Consider the following 25,987-nt stretch of genomic DNA (forward strand, 5'->3'; position numbering starts at 1 on the left):
CCAGGAGATGCGTCCTTCACCATGACCCAACGGGGCAGTGGGGACAAGCAACTCCCAGCCATCCCCTTCCAAAGCCCGAGGCGGCAAGGATACTGCCGACATGGGAGCCAGAGGACACGGAGACTATGACGGCCGGGTGTCCACCTGCTTCAAGGGCAAAGGCCGCGAGCCTCGGCGGAGGGAGGCGGGCGAGGGTCCCCAGTGGCGCAGCGGGGCACGGGGCACACGGTCCCCTCACCTGCATGGTCACGCCCACCTGTCCACTGTCAAAACCATCAGACTGGATATTTATGACACGTGACTTTTCTAACCATATGCTTATTTCAAACAAAAATTTACTTTTTACATATAATAAACACACAGTTTTAAAAAGGCACACAGTCAGCTGGATAGCACAGAAAAGTCCCTGGACATGGCCTCAGAGGTGCACCCCCTGCCCTCCCTGTGCCCTGTCCTCCCCATGTCCCCTGTCTCCGCCATGTCCTCTCCCAGCAATCTGACCGGCTCAGGTGGCCCCTCCTCTGTGGACTCAGTCTTCCTCAACCACACAGGGGACATCATAACCCCTCCCTCCTCTCCTCCCACCAAGCCCCTCCTCTCCTCCTCCCGCAAAACCCTCCCCCACCGACCCACTTTCCATGAAACAACTGTGTGGTGGGCGGTCTTGCAGACAGGGAGATGGGGGAAGAATGCCCCCTGCCCCCAGGCGGGACACCCACCCCAGCCCCGGTAAGTAGCAGCCACTGTGCACAGAGTGCATGGGCCGGGAGACACAGTGTGCGCTGGGCCAAAACACCCCCACAAAGCACGCGCTTCTGTTTCTGTTGAAGACAGGAGCTTAGGACTGACACGCCCCGCCCCGGGACATTTTTAACACCTTCCTTCTTGCTACAGAAAGGAAGAAAAGGCACGAACACACTGTAGTCCTTTACGGAAGGAAACGGTACATTCCCCGGGGGTACTGAATGGGACTTCCCCAAAAACAGAGTCCGCAATGTCTAAGAATAACACAACGAATCGTTCAGTTTTCACCAACTGTCCTGTGACCCAGGGAAGGGAACATGACAAATCCTGACAGCTTGCAACTTACCACCGAATCTGAAAAAGAAAACATGGAGCTTTGGCGATAGGTGGCACGGAGGCAGCCTGTCCACTCGGAGTGTCCACAGAAGCGTGTGCCATGAACGCTCATGGGTTCACCCCGTCGGAAGCTGAATCTTCATTCACGGTTACAAAATCCCGCTGCAGCCAGGATCCCAGGGGGGACGCTCGAGACCGGCCTGCAGCCCCGGGCCCATCTGCCGAGGTCTGCCTGGAAATGCAGAGGCGACTCCCTGCCGCCCCTCCGTGTAGCCCCCCACTCTCCCTGGACAGCACAGAACTTTCCGACAGGCCCCCGATGGCATGGTCAACACCTGCCACATGCTTTTTAAATGCCCAGAAAAAGCCTCTAAGAGGACAGAAAGTGAAACAAAGACTCTGGAATAGGACTTCTGATTTCATAGCCAGCGCTAGCCACTCAGCCACCCTGTCCTCCCTGCCCCCCGACGAAGCCGCAGCCCGGGGTCCCCTCCTGCAAGGATGGCTCAGCAGGCCCAGCTGTGTCGAGGCCGAGGGGACGCCTGTGGGGTTCAGAGCTGCAGGTGCAGAGGCCGGAGCCAGCCGTGCAGGCTGCTGCCCTGAAGCACCGAGAGGGCATCCGTGAGCCATTCCCAGCCTGCAGGAAAGCAGGAGGCCAGCACTTCCCGAATCCCTGCTCAAAATGAAGAGCTTTCCAAGACGAAAAGCAAAACACAGAGTGAAATGGAAGCTGTATTTCACAAACTGGAACGTGGAGGTGGAGAATCTGGAGCTCAGTGTCGTCGTCCTGCCCCCGCAAGTGGGCAGAGGGGGGTGTCACTCCGACAGCCTGTCCTCCGGAGTCGTCGCCAGGAGAAAGCCGGCACGAGGACTGGAAATGCTCCCGCCCAGGTGGAACGTGAGAGATTTCACACGGGAGGCGCCGACGTGCCACTCAGGGCCCCGTGAACGCTCAGACTCACGCCACGGCCACCCAAGAGGGGAAGCACACAGGCACGGTCCTGAACCTGGCGTTGGACCTCTGTCCTCAAGGGCCTGACCCTGGTGGCCAGGCTGTCCAGGGACACACATGCTCTGACAACAGGGGGACGGCGCCCAGGGGCAGCCAACAGGCAGCGGGAAGCTGCAGGCGTGGTGGGAACATCCTGAGGACCAGGCTGCAGGGCCCCCAAGGCCACCAGCACGTCCTCCCTGACGGGGGGAAGAAGGAGACAGGGAAGTCACCAGGAGGGGTCTGATGACACCCCCCCCCCGCCACCAGAAGCTGGGGCTTAGAAGGCAGTGGAAAGAATGGGCAGCAGAGAGGTGACTCTGAGAACAAGATGCGGCTCGGGACGTCCTCTCTCAGATGGAATGTGGTCTCTTGACCGGAGCAGGAGCGTGGCCCCCAATGCCGCAGGGAAGTCCCTGAGCCCACACCGCCAGGCACCAGAATGGACCGCACGGGCACCAAAGAACAGCCTCGGTTAGGACCTGGCTGGCGATAGAAGAAGGAACACCAGCCGTGGAGGCCAGGAAGCACAGAAAGACCCCAGCAGGGAGCAAGGGAGCCAGCCCTGCATGCCCTCCCTGACGCCTGCACCTGGGGTACGCCTCGTCCACCAGGACCCGGCAGCCTAGTAAAGGGCGGGTCGGGAAAGAGGCAAGGACCGCAGGTGTCCGTGGATTCGAACAGACGCACCTGCAGCCTGAGGGCAGGAGCGAGGGGTCCGGGAGAAGAGCGTTCTGTGAAGCAGGCGCGCCAGGTACAGGCAGGCTGGGGAGAGCATGGGGCGCTGCGCAGCTGGGAGGACCCCCGAGCCGGAGAGAGGGGTCAGCCGCACAATGCGGCCACAGAGTATAGACTCTAAACAGTTCAACAAGTCATGGTGGCCAGTAAAAGACAGTAGTGTGTCTGGACAAGAAGTCATGAACAGGGCGTTTGCTCACAGGGAACATGAATGAAGAATGAAGAGTTAGTGTCTTCTAGAAAGAAGCCAGGGCCGCTCTCAACAGAGGCAAGCAGCAAGGCGCCCAAGGAGCGTCCAGAGCTGTCTGTGGAGGGGACACCGCTTCTATGACGGAGGTGATGACAGGGAGCGTGCGGGAGCCAAACGCAGCAGTCAGCGGTGAGTGCGCTGATCCCCAGCACACAGGGGTGGTCTGGAAGGAGCCACAGGGGTCCTCCCGGCAGGGAGGCCAGCAGATCGTAAAACTGCACCTGCACACCTCTGAGCAGAGTCCACGCAGACAGGCAGGGGCATCACGCTGCCACACCACCGGTAGACAGAGACAGTGCCACGCCGAGAGAGGACAAGTGAAGAATTCCACATGCGTCTGTGCACACGGCCAGGCACCCACGGCAGCCAGGGTGGGACAGAGACAAGAGGGGGCCCGCTCCTGCTAGGTGGGCAGTCACACGGGAACCCAGGACCAGGCAGGTGGTGGCATCTGAAGGTCCCGCTCTGCCACGGGCCCGGTCACTGTGGGACCACACCCAAGGGGACCACAGAAGTCCTCCCCGGGGATGAGCCAGGGCTGCAGCCAGCACGCACCAATGCAGGATGCTGCGGGAAGCAGGGGATACTTGTGGGAGCCAGGTGGGAGGCCTGGGAGCCCACCTGGGAGAAGCCACAGAGCCGACCGGCTGGGGGCCACAGAGCCGGCCACGGTCAAGGCAGCACAGACAGGCTGGGGTCTTAGGGAATGCTGAGCCCACTCCTTTGCCACTGGCCGTGTGGAAGCACCTTCAGGTGGGACCCAGGCTGCATGAGGGGCACAAAAGAAGCCAATTAAATGGGATTTGTATGCTTGGCAGAGAAGATCCCGTTCTCAGGAAGAGAACGTGGAAAGTACAGCACCGTTCTGTGCCATTTAAACGCTTAGGAAATAAGATGCATAGTGATTTGTGCTGTTCGCGGGTCGACATTTCATGGAATAGCTGGATTAGTAGAATAGTGACCCCGACTGCAGACAAAATGGTCTCCAGAGACATGTGCGTGCTCCGAACATGCAAGATGCAAGTTATCCCGAGTACCTGAAGGGGGGGCGCTCCCTTCAGAGGCCCCAGTGCCGGGCTCACTCGAGCTACTGAACCCGGTTCTCGAACCCCTCACAGAAGGTATCCGTATTTCGTAGAGAAAGAAAGCAACACCCCTAGTGGTTGTGGCTACCACAGGGCAGTCAAGCTCAGATCCCGGTGTCCTTGCCCCACGGTCCGATAGCTGCACCTGGAAATTCCGCCATCTCCTGTTCTCCCAGAAGGAGGGCAGGCGTGAGGAAAAGAATCCCCTCCGCGGAGTTTCACGAAGCGGTGATTCCCGTCACTAACACTTAGAGAGAAGAAAATTATTCACCAAGTGCTCCTTCTCGGTTTTGTCCACATTTGAGGACAGGTGCCCCTGGCAGCCTGGCCCCAGGGCAACCCGGCCTCGGCATCCCGTCCCCCGAGCTGCAGCGGGCACCTGGACGCTCGCACATCTGCTACCTTCGTCACGAGAGGGACGTCTGCGTGGAACGGAGGGGTCTCCTGTTTGCAGGTGCCCTCGCTCTGCCATCAGAGCCGGGCTGCATGAAGTCGGGGGGCACCGCCCTCAGGGTGCTGGGCGGCAGGTGCCTCAGCGAGCCGGCTTGGTTGAACGGATCCGCATGCTCCCAGCTCGTATTGCAGGTTCATGAAAACCTGAGGAAACGCGCGGGATCCCCTTACATGTAACCAGGTCCCCCTCGCACAAGGTGAGTCCGGGAACACACTGGAATTAATTTGCTAAAAATATGTCAAACCATGAGCACTGCCATTCCTCCCACCCCCTACGACCCATGACCCAGGGGACACAGCGCAGGGGCTAAGCTGTCATGCAGGCCTCCACCAAGTGGTGTCTATAAAGGATCAAGGGACACATGGGCCGGATGCGACCTGGCAGGAAGGACCATTCTCAGAGGAATCTTCCAGAATACGCACATGTAAACGGCTGCAGCTCTTCAGAAGTCACGTCACCATGCCACGCAGACTCCCACACTTTTGCGATGAATTAAGACTACGAAACAGCTGCTCACGGAGCTGACTTCAGAGTCTACACTGTGATCCTGGGATTCTTCACAAACCACGTCGTCCCCCAAGGCCCCACCACCAGCAAAGTCCCGGAGACGCATTCCCAGCTCTGCGGCATCTCCAAAGGAATTCCGAGAAGCCTGAGTGATGGCAAGAACCTGTGGCTCACTCGGGGGAGGAAGGACCCTGGGAGGGGCTGGCAGGTCCAGGGCCCACAGGCATCCTTCCTGGCGGAGACACAGACACAGCGTGGGGTGGGCCACGGGCTCCGGGGACAGAAGGGGCAGAAGGGCACGAGCTGAGGGGTCTGGAGCCTTCGGAGCAGGGATGCCAGGGGCACAGGCCCGCCCCAGCTCCACGGCGGTTGCACGAAGCATGCACAGACCTAAAACCCAACGCCCCGACCGCTGGGACGCAGGGGCTGTGTGACAGCCCCCGTTTGCTGGATCAATGCGGGTTGGGGCTGACAGACCACACCTGGGACACAGCAGAGAAGAGAACTGTCTGGAGACCCCAGGGAACCAGCAGACGTAAGCTCCTGGCTAAAACGCCTCACTTAACGCCAGGGGACGCCAGCTGTCACGAGGACCCGCATGTGCGGTAGTTTCTGAGGACGTCACAGGCTCTGGGCCTCGTGACAGAGGAGCCACCTAGAAAACGCAGTCTCCGGCAGGTCACTGCGGCTCCTGACCCAGCCACAGCCAGAACTCGGGGGTCACCGGTGCACGGGGCCAGCAGAGGCAGCGGCAGGATGGGGGGCCGACGCTGCCCGGACCCAGACATGGGAGAGGCTCCCTGCCTGGCCGTGCCTCAACCTTCAGAGAGAGGAACAGCTCAGCTTCTGTTGGGAGGTTTGAAGGCTCCCAGCTTGGCCACCACATGACAGCCACATGGGGACAGAGCAAACAGAGGCCCCTGCAGTTGCCCGGGACTCCCTCCTCTCCTGAAGGGGGCTCCCACCTCACCGAGGGGGGCAGCCCTGGGGTCCCGGACTTTGTATCCAGCGAGGCACCTTCAGGGCACATCCAGAAAAAGAAGAGGCGAGCTGGGCATCCATGTCATGCAAGGGACAAAGGGGCCTGAGGACAGAGCCCTGGCCTTGGAGACAGACAGCAGGGGACTCAGGGTGAGGCCAGCGTGGGGACCCTCCATGAGATGATTGCTCTGTACCTTCACGGGCGGGTTCTGACTGTGCTAACTCACCACTCAGTCCCGATATGCGACCTTTCATTTGCAACAAAACAAAACAAAACACCCCACCTGGCAGTCAGCATAACGTGTTCTCGAACACGTCAATCCCTGACCCACGGCTCCTGTAAGAGCAGGTGTGCGGTCTGGGCCGACGTGGAAGCGACCCGTGCCCGGGGGGTGGAGCGGCGGGTGCAGATTCCCACTTGCGCAGAGCTCTTGCCCACTCACCAAAGCCCATCGGGACCCCACCTCTGCCATATTTGGGGGCCCCGCTGGGGACCCCATCGCCCGCCTCCCTACAATGCCTTTCCCTACTTCCCCTGGCTCGTGCCTGTGAGTCAGCCAACGGCCGGGAAAAACCAGCTTCTGCTGCCCAGGCAGCTCGCGAGGCTCCAGGGAACCAGCACAGCCGCCCCGCGAGCAAAGGATTTGCAATCCCAAACTTCCCAGCCACTGTACCTAAATTATTTGCCTTCCCTAAAACCTAAATAATCAAGACTACCGTAATTAACAGCTAAGAGCAAGCTGTCTTCACACCAGACTATGGACGGATCACTCATTTATTTCACACGTAAAGAAACCGTAACCCCGGGGGCTGGTCTCTGCCTCTCCATGCCCTCTGAGCCCAAGGCCTCGCCTGAGGGGCCATACTGCCCGTCGGCCAGGAAAACCATGACCTCAGTCCATCGGGGCTACAATCGAGGTCCCAGCTCACCCACTAGCCCATGACTCGGCCCCATTTCTGCAGGATGGCTCTGTCCTTGGCACTGACGGTACAGCGGGGGTCACCGCACACTAACATGCTCCGGGAGGGTGCCACACCCCCGGCCTCTGTTACTCCTTCCATGTCCCCACCAGGCCTGCAGACGTCACAGAGGGAACCTGCAGCGCCCACCTTCCCCAAGTCAGTAAGCATCCGGACCGGGTCGGACGTCACGCCAAAGCCTGGGTTCAAACCAAAGCATCACGGTTGTGTGTCAGGAAATCCAGCAAGCCCAGGACACTGAGGGAGCCTGTGTGTTACACGCACATGGGGTAAGCATGGACCCATGCTGTCTCCAAGAGCCGCGTCTCAGCCCTTGGCAAACGGAGCTGCCCTCTGCTTATCTCCAGCGGCGGCTGGGAACGTATGGCCCTCCTGCGCCCCACGGCGACAATGTTAGAGTTCTAGAATAAGAAGAGGCTTTGTTATTGCTGGGGGCATTCTCTCCCGCCACTCAAAGCTGGGTTATCAAGAAAAATGAATGTGGATACATTTTCCCCAACCTTGATCTACTGAGAGAAAATGCTTATCTACGTTTCAGCAAACTGCCAGTTATTGGGGCCAGAAATGCCATCATCGGTGATAGCTAAGACTTCTGGAATACTCTTGGAGCCAAAGAATTCAATCCTCTAAGGAGCCGGCTCTGGGCCCCCTTCAAGATATGGTGCCAACAGCAGGGGGGCTCAGCTGTCCACTGCCAGCCAGGAGTGGCCAAGCCAGCCATACTGCCGAACATATCTCAAACCTCCCAGTGTAGGGGAAGGGGGGCCCCTCCTGGAAATCCAGAGAATTCCTGTGGTGCTCCGACACAATCACTTAGAAGCACGCTGCGTGTCTGAGAGAGGAGCGTATTTGCAGGCAAAGCAGAGCGAGGATAAGCCAAGGCTGGAAATGAGCTCCCCCCACCCCGTGTGTCCGAGCAAGGAACACCTGGCCTCGGCCAGAAAGGGGGCTCCTCCAGAGTGAGACCAGAAGGAAAGCAGAAGTGCCCCAAAGCCCCACCACGGGCACCGGCTCCTAAAACAGCTCAAATGCATGTCACGGAACATCTCCGAGAGGCAGGGGACCGGGGCTTCGGAGGGGACGGCAGGAGTGTTGCTGGCCGGGGGGCTCGGAGTCGGTGTAGCATGGGGCCCTGTACTATGCTCTCCACCTCTCCTGCATTCCAAATCCCCCACCGTGGAAAGTTTTTAAAGAAAAGTTATTTAACCTCTTTCTGGAAAAAAACATATAGGGCCAGACTACTTGCCAACTGTCTGTTTGCATGTGTGCGCTTGTAAGGGTACCTGTGTTTGTGAGCATGTCTGTGAAGTATGTGAGTGTGAATGCTGTGACTTGTGTACGCATGCATGTGTGTGTGCGTGTGTTCCCACATGTGTGTGAATTTTGTGTGTGCATGCTTGTGTGTGCTCCCACGTGTGTGTATGTGTGTGTGCGTGCTTTGTGTGTGTGCATGTGCTCCCACGTGGGCGTGAATTGTGCGTGTGTGTGCATGTGTGAGTACATGTGCTTGTGTGTCCGTGTGCACTCCCACGTGGGCGTGAATTGTGCATGTGTGTGCGTGCTTGTGTGTGAGTGTGTGTGTGTGTGTGTACGTGTGTGTGGCGGGGAGGGTGGAGGGATTCAGGATCCCGGGTCCCCACACACAGAGCTCCCCACGAGGAGCCAGCTCACAGCACACGAAGCACGCCTCCAGCACACGCTCCTGCTCAGAGCCTGGAGCCAGTTGACAATTCTCAGCGACAGCTGACCCAGGAAGTGCACGGCAGCAACCAAATCCTACGCTTTCTAAAGCCCCATCTTCCTGGGCCTCCAGCCACAGGGGCGGCCTGCGGGCCATGTGAGGGCCTCCCTCTGAGGCAGGGCCGGCCAGGCAGAGGGGACGATGCACGCGCTCCTGGAAAATGTGGGAGGTGCAGATACCCTGGCCCGAGCAGAAAACCAGGCCTCTGCCTAGGGGTGCCCACAACTGCCCAGCTGCCAGCTCCAGGCCTCCTCACTGCCCCACTAGTCAAAGTCCTAACCCCAACCAAGCACCCCAGGCCTCCTGTGCCTCTGGGGACCCTCGGCAATGTAGCCCCTCCAGGGAGCACAAAAAGCACAACCTTCCCTAATCCAGGGCCCCAACTTCCATGACAACCTGACAACCCCCACCAATCTAAGAACAGCTACCCTAAAAAGAAGCCCCCCAAATCCTCAGGCCAGGCATGTGCCCTAAACCCATTCCTACGTGCCCCCACCCCCAACACGATGATGTAATCATGCGAGAGAAGGGGGCATCTGCTGGGGGGCCGGGGGGAGTCAGTGACCGAATTCTTATCTGAAACCAGATTCTCGAGCGTCTCTTTCTACAATGAGGAGCCCAGAGTCCACAGCTCCTCAACTCACTCCCAAGAGGAAACGTATACGTGCTATCAAGGCATCTAGTAGCCGTTTCTTGTGAGTTCCACGCCTGTGGCCACAGTCCAAGCGGCAGAGGCCACGGTGGGGGCACGGCCCCGGGGAAGGGGCAGCTTACCTTGGCTTCACATTGCTTGTGGCAGCAGTACTTGCAGGCTGAAAGAGAGAGAGAAAGAAGGGGTGTGTGGTGAGCAGGCGGGGCGGCAGCGGGTCTCACATCTGCCAGCTCCGTCCACCCTCCAGGACCGGGACGGAGGGAGGCCGCCCTCGCCGCGCGGTGCCCGCTTTAGCAAAGCGCGGGGTGCGCCTGGTGCGCAAGGCGCCGAGCCACCACCGGACTCTCCCGGATCCCTGGAGGAGGAGAGCCGCGCGGACTCTGAGCTGTAGAAGCCTCCACGTGGGCCTGGGAATCACAGCTTCTCCCCGAAGAGGAACAGGAAACCCAAAAGTGCCCCCCCACCCCAGCATCAGGACTGGCGCCTTTCGATTAGTGACAAACCCGCCCGTTGAGCACCACACACCCCGCGCTTCCGGACGGCCTGGGAACGGGCTGTCAGAATAAATCCACGTCTAAATTCCTGCAGGGGAATCCTTCCACCGGGGCCATTGTGCGGGCGCAGAGACATGCGTTGGTCCGGGGCCCCCCAACAGCGCAGGCTTAGAGCCGGAACCAATGGGGATTTCACAGGCCCGCCCACGGGAGGCTGCGGCCGGGCTGATGGCAGGAGAGCCCCGCCAGCCCCCACACGGCTCAGGCACGCGGGCCCTGCCCCAGCCAGCGCCAGATGCCAGGCGGAAACAGCAGCACACGGGAGGCGGGGGCGCCGCTGGGGCATGGGGGACGGGACCTGGGCTGGGTGCATGGAGCAGGGGGCCTTCACAGCCCTCCACGGCCATGCGGCCCTGGGCAGGACCAGTGACCTCTCTGGGCCTCAGCTTCCACTCCCGGCGTGAATGCGATGGCATCGAGGGACCCTGGCTTGAGACAACAAACACAATATCAAAGTACACAAGCATGTGGGCGCTGGAAGAACGAGGCCTCAGGGGGCAGCAGCCAGCCCCAAATCTGGCTCAGTGCTTCGAAGCCCAGACTGTCCCCCACCCAACACACACACACACACACACACACACACACACAGTCCCTCTCCTTTCTAGAGCTGGGGACAGAAACACTGAATTCATAACGGTCCCTGCAGGGCTGAAAAAGGATAAACCAGACAAAGTAACTTGGCCGCTGGCTGGCGGTTACAGGAACTCCGGTAGAGAACAGCCAGGGGCATTATCTTTGCGAGATCTATTTTCTGAATGGTCTTTCTGTGCCTCTGGGGTTTGTGAGATTGTTCACAAAGACAAACATTTACTCGACATCTCCTAATGGGGACACTGCACAAAAGCGATGAGTGATTTTCTAATCAAGATAGACTTGCCTTTGGACTAAAATGGGCTTCCACGCCACACCAGAAACGCCACACCAGAAACGCAGACCAAAGACAGCCAGGGGCTGGAGGCCAGTGGGAGGGCCCGAGGTAGAGAGGACGTCATCGGAGGCCTTTGGCCTCTGGGTAAGCGAGAATTAGCACAAAAGCAGGGAAGAATTGCGCAGGCCCCAAAGGATGCTCTGCTCAGACACACACCGGGCCCGGCGGGTGGTCCGCTCGCAGCCTGGGACTGGGGCACGGATCTCGTGGCCATGAGACTCCAAGATGGCCCAAGTGACCTGTGTGCCCACACCCTCGTGCAGTCCCTCCCACGGTGGCTCGGGGCTGGCCTGTGGGACAAGGCGGTATGGCGGAACACAGGGCTCACAGCCTCAACCCCGACCTCTCGAACCAGCCCTGCTGAGGACAGCCAGGCGCTAGAGCAGCCCTGCGGAGAGGCTCATGTGGGGGAACTGAGCCCTCGCACCGGCAGCCAGCACCAGCTTGCAGCCATGTGAGGGGCCACCTCAGGAGGGGTGCTCCGGCCCCGGTTGTGCCTCCAGGTGATGCAGCCTCTCAACAGGCACTGAGCCGCACTGCCCAGCCACGTGACTCCCAAATTCCTGTCCCATGGAAGCAGCGAGAAGTGACAGGTGCTATGGCCACGCAGGGCACTAACTTCTGGAGTGACTGGTCACGCAGGAGCAGGTACTCACTACAATGGGCCCGCTCAACCCAGAAAGGGCTCTGGTCGGTGGCAGGGTGACAAGTGGTGTGACACTCGTGGTGGACTGCCGACTCAGCCACAAGAGAATCCACGGTCATCGTAGGGCAAAGTCATTACGTTCACAAAGGCTAACTAATCATAGCCTCGCATAAACCACCCAGGCACTAAGGGGGAGATCCCAAGAGGTGGACACATTACTCTCAGTACGTAGGCAGGCAACCCCAAAGTTTTATGGACAGCCCCTCCGGTTTGTCTCGGAGTAGCGGCGGTCCGGTGACAACCTCTAGCGGTTGTGCCTGGCAGTGTGCATGATGCTTTCCTGGGTGCTACTGCATGTGGTCCTGTAAGCACCCCTCATGGGAAACCACAAGGGTGAGGGGCCCAGCTCTCCACCCAGCCACACGTGGCCTTTCCAACACTTATAAACACCCAAACCGGACACAGTCCAGGCTGGGTTTCCAATCCTCTCACCTACAGACAACATGCAGCTCCTCAACATGGATCCAATATTCCCTGGGCCGTCGCCAGCAGCCCCTCCCCGTCCTCCCATCCCCCCAACCCAGAGCTTCCTCACACCATCTCCACGTGCCCCCTTGGCTCTGCTCCCCTGTCTTTGCCTAGAACTTCCCACACACCGTTCTGTGTTCAGCTGACGTGTTTCTTTCTCTAAGACTGAAGGCGGCAGACACCTTCTCCACCAGGAAGCCCTCTGTCACTCCTCCTAAGCTGGACTAATGTGTTCCAGAAGCCCCTGGCCTGCCTTCCTGTCCCCAGCCTTCATCCCACTGCCCCTCACTTCATAGTAATCTCCGTGTCCAACTCCCCCCACCAGACCAAGCTCATCCAGGACGGCGTTCTTTGTTGGGAATCACCAGGCTCCTGTAATAGCGGCAGGAACAGGAGGAACAGCAGCTGACACCGACAGAGTGCCCACTGGGCACAAGCTGCACCGTGATAACACCTTCCATCACGCAGGCTTGCTGGATTTTCACCGTGCTCCGCGAAGAGCCACGGATCTTCTGCATGTCTACTGATGGGAGCCTGGGGTCCTTGCAAGACACATCAGGTCTTACCTGCTCTAGGTCCACTTTCAGAAGTTGGTGCACACGGTGGGGGCCCTCCCTCCCTGACTGCCACTCTGTGTGGTGCAGTCTCCAGGGAGAAGGGAGCCCGCAGAAAGCACCAGAAGTTCCCCAGTGAAATGCATCCCCAAACTGCACACGTCCAGAAGGACAAGGTGCACACGTGCACTCTGCCCGCCAGCCGCTCCCCAGCACGGCGGCTCACGCCTTGTGGCTGTTTGCTTCCAGCTTCCCTGGGCTATAATTAACAAAATTGTATATATTTAAGGTGTACAACATGATGATTTGATACATGTCTACATTGTGAAATATTTGCCACAATCACGTTAATTATCACATCCGTCACACTACTCGTGTGTGTGTGAGAGAGAGAGAAAATGCCTAAGGTCTATTTTCCTAGCAAACTTCAAGTAGTCAATAAAGTACCGTTAACCACAGTCATCACGCTGTACGTTAGATCCCCAAACTTACTCATCTTGCAACTGAAAGTTCGTGCCCTCAGACCAACTCCTTCCCATTTCCCCCACGCTCAACCCTGGAAATCACCATTCTACTCCGTTTCTCAGGAGATTGAGGTATGCGGGGGTTTTTTAAGATTTCACATGTAAGTGATAACCATAAAGTGTTTGTTTTTTTCTGACTTATTTCACTTAACAGAGTGTCCTCCAGGTCATCCGTGCTGTCGCAAACAGCAGGAGTTCCCTTTTATGTGGCTGAATAATTTTCCACATTTATATACCACATTTCTTTATCCATTCATCCATCAATGGACACTCAGGTTGCTTCCGTATCTTGGTTATTGTGAATAAATGATTTTATGAGCAAGAGAGGACAGATATCTCTTTAAGATATCATTTGGATAATGATTTCATTTCCTTCAAATAAATACCCAGAAGTAAAACTGCCAGATTATATGAAATTCTAGGTTTAACTCTTCGGAGAATCCCCCATACTGTTTTCCATGGTGGCTGCACCAGTCCGCATTCCCACCAACAGTGCATGGCCATTCCCCTTCTCCACAACCTCGCCAACACCTGTTATCTCTTGTCTTTCTCACGACAGTCATTCTAACAGGTGTGAGATGATAGCACATTGCAATTTGCATTGTAAATTGCATTTCATGTATCTGTTGGGCATCCAGATGTCTTCTTGGGGAAAGTGTCATTCAGTTTCTCTGCCCCTTTCCTAATCCCATTATCTGTTTGTCTGCTATTGAGTTGTAGGAGTTCTTTGTATATTTTGGATACTAATCCCTCATCAGACGTATGATTTGCAAATATCTTCTCCCATGCTATGGGTTGCCTTTCCATTTTGTTGAGGGCGTCTTTGGCCATGCAGAAGCTCTTGAGGTTGACATAGTCCCACTTCTTGATGTCTGCTGTTGGTGTCATAACCAGGAAATCGCTGCAAAGACCAACATCAAGGAGATTTTTCCTCTGTTTTCTTCTAGTCGTTTTATCGGCTCAGGTCTTACATTTAAGACTTTGATCTGGTTCAAGTTAATTTGTCTCAGTGGTAGAGACACAAATATAGCTTCATTCTTCTGCATGTCATGATTCATCTTCCCAGCACTGCTGCTGAAGAGACTATCCATCCCTGTTGGGTGTTCTTGGCAACTTTGTCAAAGAATAGTGAATCATACGTGTGCAGGTTTATTTCTAGGCTCCCAATACTGTGTCGCTGGTCCGTGTGCCTATTTTTATGTCAGTACCACACTGTTCTGATCACTACAGCTTTGTAATATAGTTTGAAATCAGGAAGCATAACTCCTCCAGTTCGGTTCTTTCTCAAGATTGCTTTGGCTATTTGAGGTCTTTTGTGATCTCATCTGAATTTTAGGGTTGTTTCCATTTCTGTAAGAAATGCCATTGCAATTTTGATAGAGATTGTGTTGAATCTGCCTTGGGTAGCACGGACATTTTAACAATATTAATTCTTCCCAATCCAACAACATGCGATATCTTTCCATCTATTTGTGTGCTCCTGAATTTCTTTCATCAGTGTCTTATAGTTTTCAGAGCACAGGTCTTTCACCTTATTGGTTAAATGCATTCCTAAGCATTTCATTGTTTTTGATGTCACTGGAAATTAGATTCCATTCCTAATCTCTCTTTCAGATAGTTCACTGTTACTGTCTGGAAACACAACTGATTTTTGTACGTCGATCTTGTATCCTGCCACTTTACCAAATTCATTTATTAGTTCTAACGGTTTTTTGGTGGACTCTTAAGGGTTTTATACAGTATTTGTTTCTAATTCAGGACTTTGATAAATTCTAGGCAACATTCATTTGCATGAACGGTCCTGAATTACTGCGTTAACAAAAATCATTTTAAAAAACACCAGCGGTCCCTGTCAGGAGTGAAATCTGTGCAGGTTTTAAAACAGAGACTCTAGGGGCGCCTGGGTGGCACAGCGGTTAAGCGTCTGCCTTCGGCTCAGGGCGTGATCCCAGTGTTATGGGATCGAGCCCCACATCAGGCTCCTCCGCTATGAGCCTGCCTTCTTCCTCTCCCCCTCCCCCTGCTTGTGTTCCCTCTCTCACTGGCTGTCTCTATCTCTGTCAAATAAATAAAATCTTTAAAAAAAAAATAAATAAAAAAATAAAATAAAACAGAGACTCTATGCTCTGTTCCCAGATGAAAATCAACAGGCTAATCTCAGCATTTCTGGGCCCGTCACTACGTAACTGTCTAAGGCCATGACTCTGCCTCCTAAAACCATTACTGACGGTTCTAAATGTGGCTGGTATCAAATGCATGCATTACACAAACACGTTTATTGCAGTTTCCCCAGCATCTCATTACTTTCACTTACTTACATGAAAAGGAAAAGAAGCCCATTAATCCTAATTGCAAAAATGTCCCTTTCATTAAAAAACAACAACACACACTTGCCTCATTACTCTCATTACCTTTGGCTCCATCACGGCCCTTGTCCAATTGCTTCCTGCTGAAAGCACCAGCACATCCTCCGAGCTGAAGTACAGAGGCCCCGCATGCTGGGGCTCAGTTTCCTCACCTGTGACCCAGGTGGTCAAGAGGCCAGTAGAGCACGCCATGCAGAACAGGGCGAGCTGGGAAGCCCTTGCGTGCACCGAACACGACCACTTCTGCTACCAGCCTCATCCAGAGTCTCTGAAGACGCCACCAAACCGCACAAACTCGGTTCTTCACACGCCTCCTCGTCGTGGCTTCTCTGCATTACAGAGTCCCTCGCTTCTGGGCGCTGAGCACCCAGGAAACAGCGAGGCCGGAATCTTCCATCCAAGGCCAAACTCACGGGCCACTGGGACGTTCCTTCTGCTTCCACAGACCTCTCTCCACATAACCCTCACAGGACCCTGTGTCCATGTCACCCCGAACTCTCCTCCAGCAACTGCCCAAACACCCTCACAATACGGCGTGAGTGCCTACTCTCCCGTGCTTTCCACTGGTTTGTGCCTCGGGGTCACATCCCCTCATCGCTTCCCACACCTGCCACCTCCACACCCAAGCTCATGACGCAGGGAGACAACACGCGTAACAGAAGACACCTAGTGTCTCCTGAGAACCATTACGTGCTCAGTACGTAGTTTCAGGATGTACTGCTTCTCCGAGTGGAATACAGCGCTTAATCAGTATTCTCGTCTCGCATTTTCACCTTTCCGTGAGACCAGCTGGGACACACGCGCTGAGCACTTCTGTGTGCGATGGAGCATGGTGGAGCTTGGAAGAAGCACCTATGTGGGTGGGAGCTGGCAGCTGACCTAGCTGCCTTCTCAGGAAACACCGTTTTCGTCTGAAAGAACTCCAGGCAGACAATGCACGGCTATTCAGACTTGCACACTCATCAGTCTCACCAATGAACAAAGCGTGCCTGTCACGGTGAGGGAAACAGCTGACAGCATTTGGCCAATGACAAAATTTGAGATTTCAAGTGAGAATTAGAATTTGGGGAGACATGCATCCATCCCCATGAGCTTGACAACTTCTAACACTGATCTGATAGAATCAACACTGAAAGGAACAAATATAGGGAGTTTTCTCAGTATTTTATAATAAATGTGTTCACATCCAGAGAACTCTGCTGAACTCGTCGAACCAGCATTTTCCAAATGACCACTGCAAGACGTCACACGGTCACTCCTGGCTAGAACATATACTCAAAGTGCCAGATGGGCTCATGGACCTTAACAGAACAGAGCAGGGGAAGCTCATCAACACAGTTCCAGATCCCACACCAAAACTAAGCTTTAAGAAACATCACTTGAGTTTTGGTTTGGTATCCAAAGGGAATACCAACCATAATCTGAAAAGGTTATCAAAATGCTTCCTTTTTCAAATACATATCTGCGTGAGGCTGGATCTTCCACCAATACTTGAACCAAAAAAACATGTTTGCAACGGCTCATTTTATGTGTCAACTTCACTGGGCCACAAGATGCCCAGATATCTGGTTGAGCGTGATTCTGGATGTGTCTGTGTGTGTCTAGGAGGCTGTTTCTGGATGAGCTTAATATCTGAATCTGTAAGCGAGAGAAAGAGATTGCCCTCCCCCGGGCAGGGTGGGCCTCATCTAATCCACTGAGGAACTAAACAGAATGAAGGGCAGAGTAAGGAAGAATTCTCTCTGCCTGACTGTCTTTGACCTGGCACATCAGTGTTCTCCTGCTTCTGAACTTGGACTTGGACGGGAGCTATACATCAGCTCTCCAGCTTGCCAACCGCAGATCTTGGGCCCTCGCAGCCTTCTGAACCAGGTGAGCCAACTCCTTCTGACAAATCCCATTGGTTCTGTTTCTCTGGAGAATCCCGCCTAATCCAAGGTTGAAACAGGTTGAAGCAGATAGGAGGGTCCAACCTCTCTATTAAGTCACGCATAACAGATGCACAAAATATACACACATATACGCACATGACAACCTCACTCTTCTTGTTGTACAGAATGAGAAGCAGAACAAAGTGATACCAAAGACTCCTTTCTGCCATGAAAAAAAAAATTACCAACGCAATTTTAAAAAATTGTATATCCATAAAATACTGGGTAGCTATTGAAATGCTATGATTTCTAAAAATCTAATATGTGACAACACTTATAACAGGGAAGATGAAGAGACATAAAGCTACATACAGTACAAAACAAACTCTGTAAAAACAGACATAAGCAATGGGCTCATCCACACATGAGAACTCGGCAGGATGGAGGCATCATCCCAACTCAGGTAAGCAAAGGACAGACCATGCGATACATCTCACTGGGAAAACCAGCTAACTCACAAAATATAACAGAAATAGTGCAAATTCCAGATGAATCAACCATGAAATTGGACCAGAACTGGAAAAGCAAAAAAAATGATTAATATTTGTAAGAAAATGAATTCCTCGAATTCAAGAGGGAAAGATAATAATCTAATTTTTTAAAAAGATTTATTTATTTACTTGGAGAAAGAGAAGTGCGTGTACACAGCAGGGGGACAGAGGAGAGGAGCCCAAGCAGACTCTGCACTGAGCGTGGAGCCCGACATGGGGCTCGATCTCACGACCCCAAGATCACGAGCCAAAACCAAAAGTCAGACACTCAAACAACTGCACCACCCGGTGCCCCAATAATCTAATTTTTAAAATAAGCAAAGGATTTGAAAGGCTAGCTCACTAAAATGAACACCACGGACATCTTCTCTGTGTCTGTTTAGAGGTTCACCCTCAAGTAATAATCAGATGAATGAAAAAAACAACCAAGGGAGATACCACTTTTCATCCACTGACTCACAAAAATGGAAAGCCGCCAAGCATCAAGCAAGAGAGCAAGTGGAGCTCAAGGCCACAGAGTGCAGGGTGGGAGCCAGTTCCCACACTCCGCAGAGCCCTGCATCTGCGAGGGTTTAGGGTCCATGGTATGTGTGCTTCTCATCGGTCTTCCAGGCCTTGATGACACACACATCCAGTCCACAGAAGTGCTGTCTCCACCACCACATGCTGGCTCCCTTGTCACACAGGGGTTTCCAAAGCCCGGGGTAAGAATCCGGGCTCCTGCTGTACCAGCCACGGCCCAGAGCATCTGGCTCTGAAGCCCCAGACATTTTTACATGTTGTCTTGGAACTGCTATTCTTCCAAATGTCTGCAGGAGCCTCGGGAATCCAGGCCACCGTCTTACAGGCCCGTCAAAAGCTTTTATACGACGCTCTGCACATATTTACCAAGGGAGAGATGAGCCCTTGCTTCTCCGCTTCTCGCCTGTCTACACTCAAGTTCACCAGCCTCTCTGGGTTCCCAGTAACTGGCTACACAGACAGGAGGGGACCAGAGGCCCCAGCACAGGGCAGCCTGCCCTAACATTCACTGCTCAGCCACACTGCTCTCTCAGTTCACTTGTTGGTCCTAACTGCCCCCATGTCCTAGGGTTGTAACACAGCATCTGGAACAAAGCAAGCACTTGCCACGTATACGTACCGATTTGCCGTTATCAGTAATCACTCAGTATACTGTGGACCGTGATGGCCTCACAGACAGAACACCCCCCTCAGAATGTGAGTGCCTCCTCACAGACAGGACTCTTCCCTCAAACGGTGAGCCCTCACAGACAGGACACCTCCCTCAGACCGTGAGCCCCTCACAAACAGGACGCCTCCCTCAGACCATGAGCCCCTCACAGACAGGACTCCCCCCTCAGACCATAAGCTCCTCACACCTAGAGAACAGCTTTCCCATCTTCTCATTCCAGCACGTGCTTAACATACATTTTCTTTACTGAAGGGGAAAAGCCATCATCAAATCTTCCTTACAAAACTCCCTCATTCCACTTCCCTCTGGCCTCCTTGTTGCTCCCTTTCTCAATCTTCATTTCCTCAGACTCCTCCCTAGAGTATCCCTCTTCACAGCATTCCTTCATTCTCTGTCACTTTTCCATTCCAGTCTGTTCTTGCCTATTCCACGATGAGATCGAGGCAAAGCCTTTCCAATGGGATCACTTCTGCCTGGTCTGACCCTGCACTCTCCTGAACCATCTCCCTCGGGGGGCAAAATCCCCAGAACTCACATCTCTCAACACCCACTCAGTACCAGAACACCAAGATCACCTGTGCCACAGCCTTCCACTGCCTTATCTAAAATATGACCAGGTTGGGTTCATAAAAGCATCATCAGTGAAAACTGAACCTTTTTAAACCACCCGAGGGAACCTGCTGGAGCAGTGAGAACAGGTTACCAGAGAGTCCTGACTGGTGGCGAAGGCAGAGCTGAGGTGGTATTAGTGGGGTTCTGGGTGGCGTGACGTGACCTACAACCAGACACTTAACCCCATCACCACCCTCACTTCCATCTCTGCTTTTCCCTGTAAGGTTCGAGAATAAGGATTAAGAAAGCCACCAGGTCAAGCATCACAGCTTCATAAAAATTAAGCTTTTTCTCCTAATCTCGCCACATATAAAATATGAGGTAAAACAGGGGGTTAAATATGACAGTAAGGAAGGTCAAGAATGAGCCAGAAATGGAAAAGCAAAACTAGGAGCCTGAGTCACGGACTACAGCCCTACCCTTCTCTACCATCACCATCGCCACCAGCAGCACCATCATCATACCACTGTCAGCACCACCACCATCAGCATTATCACCAACACCATCACCAATGTCACCACCATCATCATCACCATCTTCTTCCTCATTACCAATGTCACCATCATCATCACCATCTTCATTATCACCAACACTATCATCAATATCACCACCGTCATCACTAAAGTCACCATCATCATCGTCGTATCAGTCATCACCACCATAATCAGTGTTATCACTGTCACCACCATCATCACCACTATCACCATCACAATCACCATTGCAATCACCATCACCACCACCACCAATGCCATCACCAACGTCACCATCATCATCATCATCATCCCCTCACCACCACAATCACCACAATCATCACCATCATCACCATCATCACCATCACCACCATCATCACCACCACCATCATCATCTTCATCACCACCATCACCACAACCACCATCACTAACACTACTGGACGCTTTCTTGAGCCAGTCAACGTTCTGCTGATTATGTGTCCTACCTGCTATTCACAGTAACTCTGAAGGAAAATTCAAGAGACAGGAAGAACGGGTACCACAGCAACCTGACTCCGCCATCCACGCTCAGCTCCAACACTCCTACTGCTTCTCCAGAAACGAGCCAAAGAAAGGGCCCTTCCACCACAACCTCACAAAACCGGCATGCATGACTGCTTAGATGATGTGTGTAACGGGCATGCCTCATTGTCTCCAGGCCACACATACACAGGCTCAACACGCAGACACATGTGACGTGTACAAATCACAGGGGACAAAGCTACTCGTGGTCTCTTTGCACGGTCTCTACAGTTTACTAACAAAAGGAACAGACCATAGAGATTAACTACATTTTGTCAGGGGCAGGGAACAGAACCATGGAAGGGCCACAGTGTCCTCTGAGCAGCCAATCACAGTCACCCGTGGTGACCCCACCGGCCCCATCTACACCTGCAGTGACCCTGCCAGGCTCCCGACTTGGGCTGTGGGAGCAACATGCCCACATCCTGTCCCCACACATCCGTAGGTGTGTCTGGGGGGCAGGAGAGACACCTCAAGTCTCATGTTTTGATCCCAACGAGACTGGTCCTTCCACAGGCCTTCTTCGCCTGAAAATGTCACAGGGGTGCCCATCGTACAGTCGCGGTTGGAGCCATCAGAGTGATCCCTTAAGACACGAGCACTGAATCCTGCAATGCGAGACCCCTCCAGCCTGCGCTGCAGCTCGCAGGGGCCAGGTGACAAGGAGCCCCCCAGGTACCATCACACAGAAGGGAGAGGGGCCCACGTGTCCAGAAAAGGAGACAGAGACACTGGGGGATGAGGTGGGAAGGGCGCTACCGGCAGGCCCCCCGAGGCCACGGCGGGAAGGAGAGACAAAGGTGGCGACGTGCTCATGGCCCTGGGAGCATATCAGCAAGAACGACACAGGGCCCTTCGGAGGAGCAGACACACCAGTTGCCTCTCACTCCCAGGCCCTTTCCCTGCAAGAGAAACCCTGAGAGGCCCGGGTCTCCCCCTCCCCACCCTAAAGTCTGACCCTCCTCCCCAACGCCCCCCCCCCAAAGCAGCCCGCAAGGACTGAGTACCGCGGGTCCTCAGGGAGAAAGGGGAGCCAAGAGGCAGTCCCAACACCACAGAACCCCCTGGAGACACCCCGCCAACGACAGGACACCTCGGGGCCGCCCAGCGCCTTCTCCATGGCCCTGTCCCCCAACCTGCCTGGGCTCTGTGACGCGGACCCCCGGCCCCCAGCCGGGATTCTAGGGCTCAAGGGAAACAAGCAGTGTTGTTCTCACAGGCCCACTATCCAGATTTATTAACGGGCTGCCTGGGGCTTGAGCATCAGAGAGCCCTGACACCAGGCTGAAGGGCCCGGCCCCGTGAGCCCTGACCCTGAGGTGCACAACATTCCGGTTGTAAACTCTCTAAGAGGTCAGAGCACAGGACTGAATAACCCGAGTCACGGACACCCCAGCGCGGATGGAGGGCAAGTCACAGCCGCTCACTGCCGTCCCCTCGCCCTCACCAGAAGTTTTGCTCCTTCTAGAAAAGTTTCCTCCTGAGCACAAGTCTGGGGAAATACAGTCAGTCCCTGCCCCAGTAAGGGTGGGGGGTAAACACCGGCTCAGAGGGGAATTCCACAATTTAACTTTTGGAAATTCCCAAAAGATGTTTTCATTTTGGTGTTTTGGTTTGTTTGTTTGCTACGATTTGGTGTCATTAGCAAGGGAAACGATAAACGTGCACTCACCTCGGCATGAAATCCCTTGGCTGTCAATAATCTGCTTGCAAACCCCACAGACCTTGGGTTTCTTAAAGGCTTTGTTCTTAAAACTGTGCAGACTCGTTAATTCTTCTGGCTGAAAAAGCAAAAGGAGAAACTGTCAGCCCCACAATTCATAGTTTGTTTGCTTTTTCTGTTCTCTTGCAGGAAATAAGGCGTCTAGCGGAGTTTGGGGAAGAGCTAAAACAGGAACTTTACCCATTCAATGGAGAAGAAGAAGCCATCCAGCCAACGCTGGGATTCCCCAGGGGAGCCTCGGATACCCTGTCAGCATTCTCAGTGCCAGAGCCCCAGACGGAAGCTCCCCCACCCCGCGCCACGCCCCCAGCTTGCAAATCCCCTTGTAAAGGGTGAAGAGTGTCAGGAGCCCTGCACTAATCAACACTGATAACGTGATCACGTATGAGCTTCCACCGACCTCCGTGACAAAGTAATCCACAGGCATTCCCAGAACCTTAATGCTTCCTCTGGAAGCAGTGCCCAGCAAACAGCACGACTGTGCTCAGAGGAAGATGGGTGACTGGTTCTCCTGGTCCCTGGGCCTCTCCGAGTGAATGCGCACCTCTGCGGACCGAGAAGCAGTCACCTAAGACCAGCGTGTTAAGATATGCGGTTCCCCCTAAATCCAGCACAGCACTGAATCCACGACACACGCGGGTACTGGAAATACCTGAACCCCTCATCTACCAAACCCTGGGTTGCAGGGCCAAGGCTAACGGCTGTATCCGATCATCTTACGAAAATTCTATTTGCCCTAGAAACCAAACACCCATCCTTCTACCCAATGGTGCTATGCGGCAGCGTATCCTCCCAGTGCCTGGGTCCACTGAGGCCCGTACTTACCAGCAGAAGCAGCCACAATTCTCCAGAAGATTAAATGTTAGCCAGAATGGGAAACGAGTGGTACAACTATAGTTCCTGACACATGTTTTTAGAGCTACACCAATCCTGTGACTCAGCAATTCCGCTCCTGGGAACACCCAACAGAAGTAAATGCATATGCCCACAGAGTCTTGTGCAAGAATGGGCAGAGCTGCCTTATTTAAAAGTGCCCCAAACAGGAAATAACCCAACTGTCCATCAACTGTGGATAAACAAAGTGATATATTCCTACGACGGAACACTGCTCAGGTTCACGCAAGAGCTCGCTACCATGACCCGCTACTAATCATGGATGAACATCGAAAGCAGCATCGTGCTGAGCGAAAGAACTCCGACACCAAAGCACACAACGATGACTGTTTACGGGACATTCACGAGCAGGCCAACCCATCTATCTAGCTCCTCGGAGGCGGAACACTGCTCCAGATTCCTGCATCGAGGAAGGTCCCAGAATGCCAAGAAAGAAGGGGACCTGTGTACTACTCCCGGGATTGAGGAACAGGTGCTAAGGGTCCAGCCAGAACACGGCAGCAAGTGTTCACTCGCCAGAGCACCACGAAACGGGGCTGCATGGAACCCCTAAGATGTGCACAAGGGTCTTCTGAAACGTTCAGCCGAGACATGCGTGCAGTGTGTGTGCCGATCACAGTACAAACTGCCCAAAACAAAGCACAGAAAGAAGAGATCACCTAAGTAAACACATAGATCAACAGAGAGAGCATTAGTGAGCTGTGGGAAAGTTCAAGCAGCCTAACACATGTGTAATTGAGGTCTCCGTAAAGAGGGGAGGGGGATCATTGAAAAAATAATGCCTAAAACTTTCCCAAAATCTGCGCAAAGCTATAAACTCATAGACTGAAGAAACTCAACAAATCCCAAGTACAAGAAATGGAGCAGAAATGACACTAAGGTACATGATAATCATACAGCTCAAACCCAGTGACACACAGAACATCGTAAATGCCCCCAGAGGGGAGGAAAAGACACAGTACGACAGGAGGCCAACCATAAGCACAACCGCAGATTTCTCATGGAAAATAAAGCCAGTGAGAAAACAGTGGCGAGATATACAGTGCCAAGAGAAATTCTGCCAACGTAAAATTCTGGACCCAGCACACACAGCATTCAAAAATTAAAGTGAATTCAAAAATTCTTATGATGCACAAAAGCTGAAATACTTCATCACCAGCTGGCAAGACAAGTTACACACAGTCTGAGCACAAGGAAAATGATCACAAGTGGAAAGGCAGCTATACACAGAAGGAACAGTGCCAGAAATGGTAAGTATGTGGATAAACACACAAGATTTTCTCTTATTATTGAAAACTCACTACAAAATAGTTAACTGTTGAAGCAAAAACTAGTAAAGATGTAACGTGAGGTTCAATAGACGTAAAAGTAAAACTTATGACAAAATAGCACAAAGCTCGGGAAAAGAGAAATGCAAGCATTCCACAGCAAGGCTCTCATACTATTCATGAAGTCATACACAATCATGTAAAGCAGACCGTGATAAACTAGAGAGATGTACTATAAACCAAAGCAACTACTAAAATAATGAGTGACAGGTAATAAACCAATCAAACAGATAAAATGAAATTATTTTTTAAAAGTTCAACTAATCTAGGGGTACCTGGCTGGCTCAGTCGGAGGAGGACAGGACTCTTGATTTCGGGGCCATGAGTTCAAGACCCACGTTGGGTGTACAGATTACTTAAAAATAAAATCTTTTAAACAATTAAAAATAAAAGTAAAATAAAAGGTCAATTAATCTAAACATGGCAAAAAAGAGAAAGCAGAGCAAAGGCTAGGTGAGAGAAAGAGAAAATAGCAAGATGATAGATTGAAACCTCACCATATTAGTAATCTCATTATGTAAATAGCTTAAATGCCCTGATTAAAAGGCAAGGGTTGTCAGATTATATTCCTTTAAAAAGCAAAAAGACAAAAAATATACAAGGATAATGTTAAAGGAAAGCTGGAGTGGCCATATTAATATCAGACAAAGTCAATTTCGGATTAAAGAATGTTACCAATGATATGGAAAGGATTTCACAATGTTAAGAGGGTACATGCATCAAGAGAACGTATAATCCTAAGCATGTATGTACCTATTAACAATGCTGGCAAAATACATAAAGCAAGAAATGATAGTAGTACAAAGACATAAATAGGCAAATGTGTAAATACAGTCAGAAACTTATTAATCTTTTAGATGGAACTGTGTCCCCATGAAATTCATACATTGAAGCCCTAACCCCCAATATGACTGTATGTAGAGATAGGACCTTTAAAGAGGTGAATAAGGTTAAATGAGGTCATAAAGGTGGGATCCTAATCCCGTAGGACTGGTGCCCTTACAAGAAGAGGAAGAGACACGGGGGGGGGGGGGGGGGCGGNGGGGGGGGGGGGGGGGGGGGGGGCTTGCACAAAAAGGAAAGACCATTTGAGGACACAGCGAGAAGGAAGCCATCTACAAACCAAGGAAAAAGGCCTCAGGAAAAACCAAGCCATCAAAACCTTGATCTTAGACTTCCAGCTTCCAGAACTGTAAGAAAATAAATTTCTGTTGTTTAAGCCCCT

The 25,987-nt window shown here is 53.1% G+C and overlaps 1 protein-coding gene across 4 annotated transcripts in view; it reads right to left on the bottom strand.

Annotated features, from left to right (window-relative positions):
* LOC100472275 (tensin-3) overlaps window positions 1–25,987 on the bottom strand; it is a 158,000-nt gene that overhangs the window by 127,321 nt on the left and 4,692 nt on the right. For 2 of the 4 annotated variants that reach the window (XM_034665209.1, XM_034665216.1), the window contains exons 2-3: window positions 22,490–22,598; window positions 9,583–9,620 (exon numbers count right to left, since the gene is read on the bottom strand). In XM_034665209.1, the coding sequence (XP_034521100.1) occupies window positions 9,583–9,620; window positions 22,490–22,598 (147 nt within the window). Of the gene's footprint in view, window positions 1–9,582; window positions 9,621–22,489; window positions 22,599–22,940; window positions 23,087–23,365; window positions 23,460–25,987 lie in introns of those variants that run through there. The other 2 variants (XM_034665224.1, XM_034665234.1) reach the window with 2 other exon arrangements.

This window comes from Ailuropoda melanoleuca, chromosome 1 (assembly GCF_002007445.2).
Source record: "Ailuropoda melanoleuca isolate Jingjing chromosome 1, ASM200744v2, whole genome shotgun sequence".
NCBI classification, from domain to species: Eukaryota; Metazoa; Chordata; class Mammalia; order Carnivora; family Ursidae; genus Ailuropoda; species Ailuropoda melanoleuca.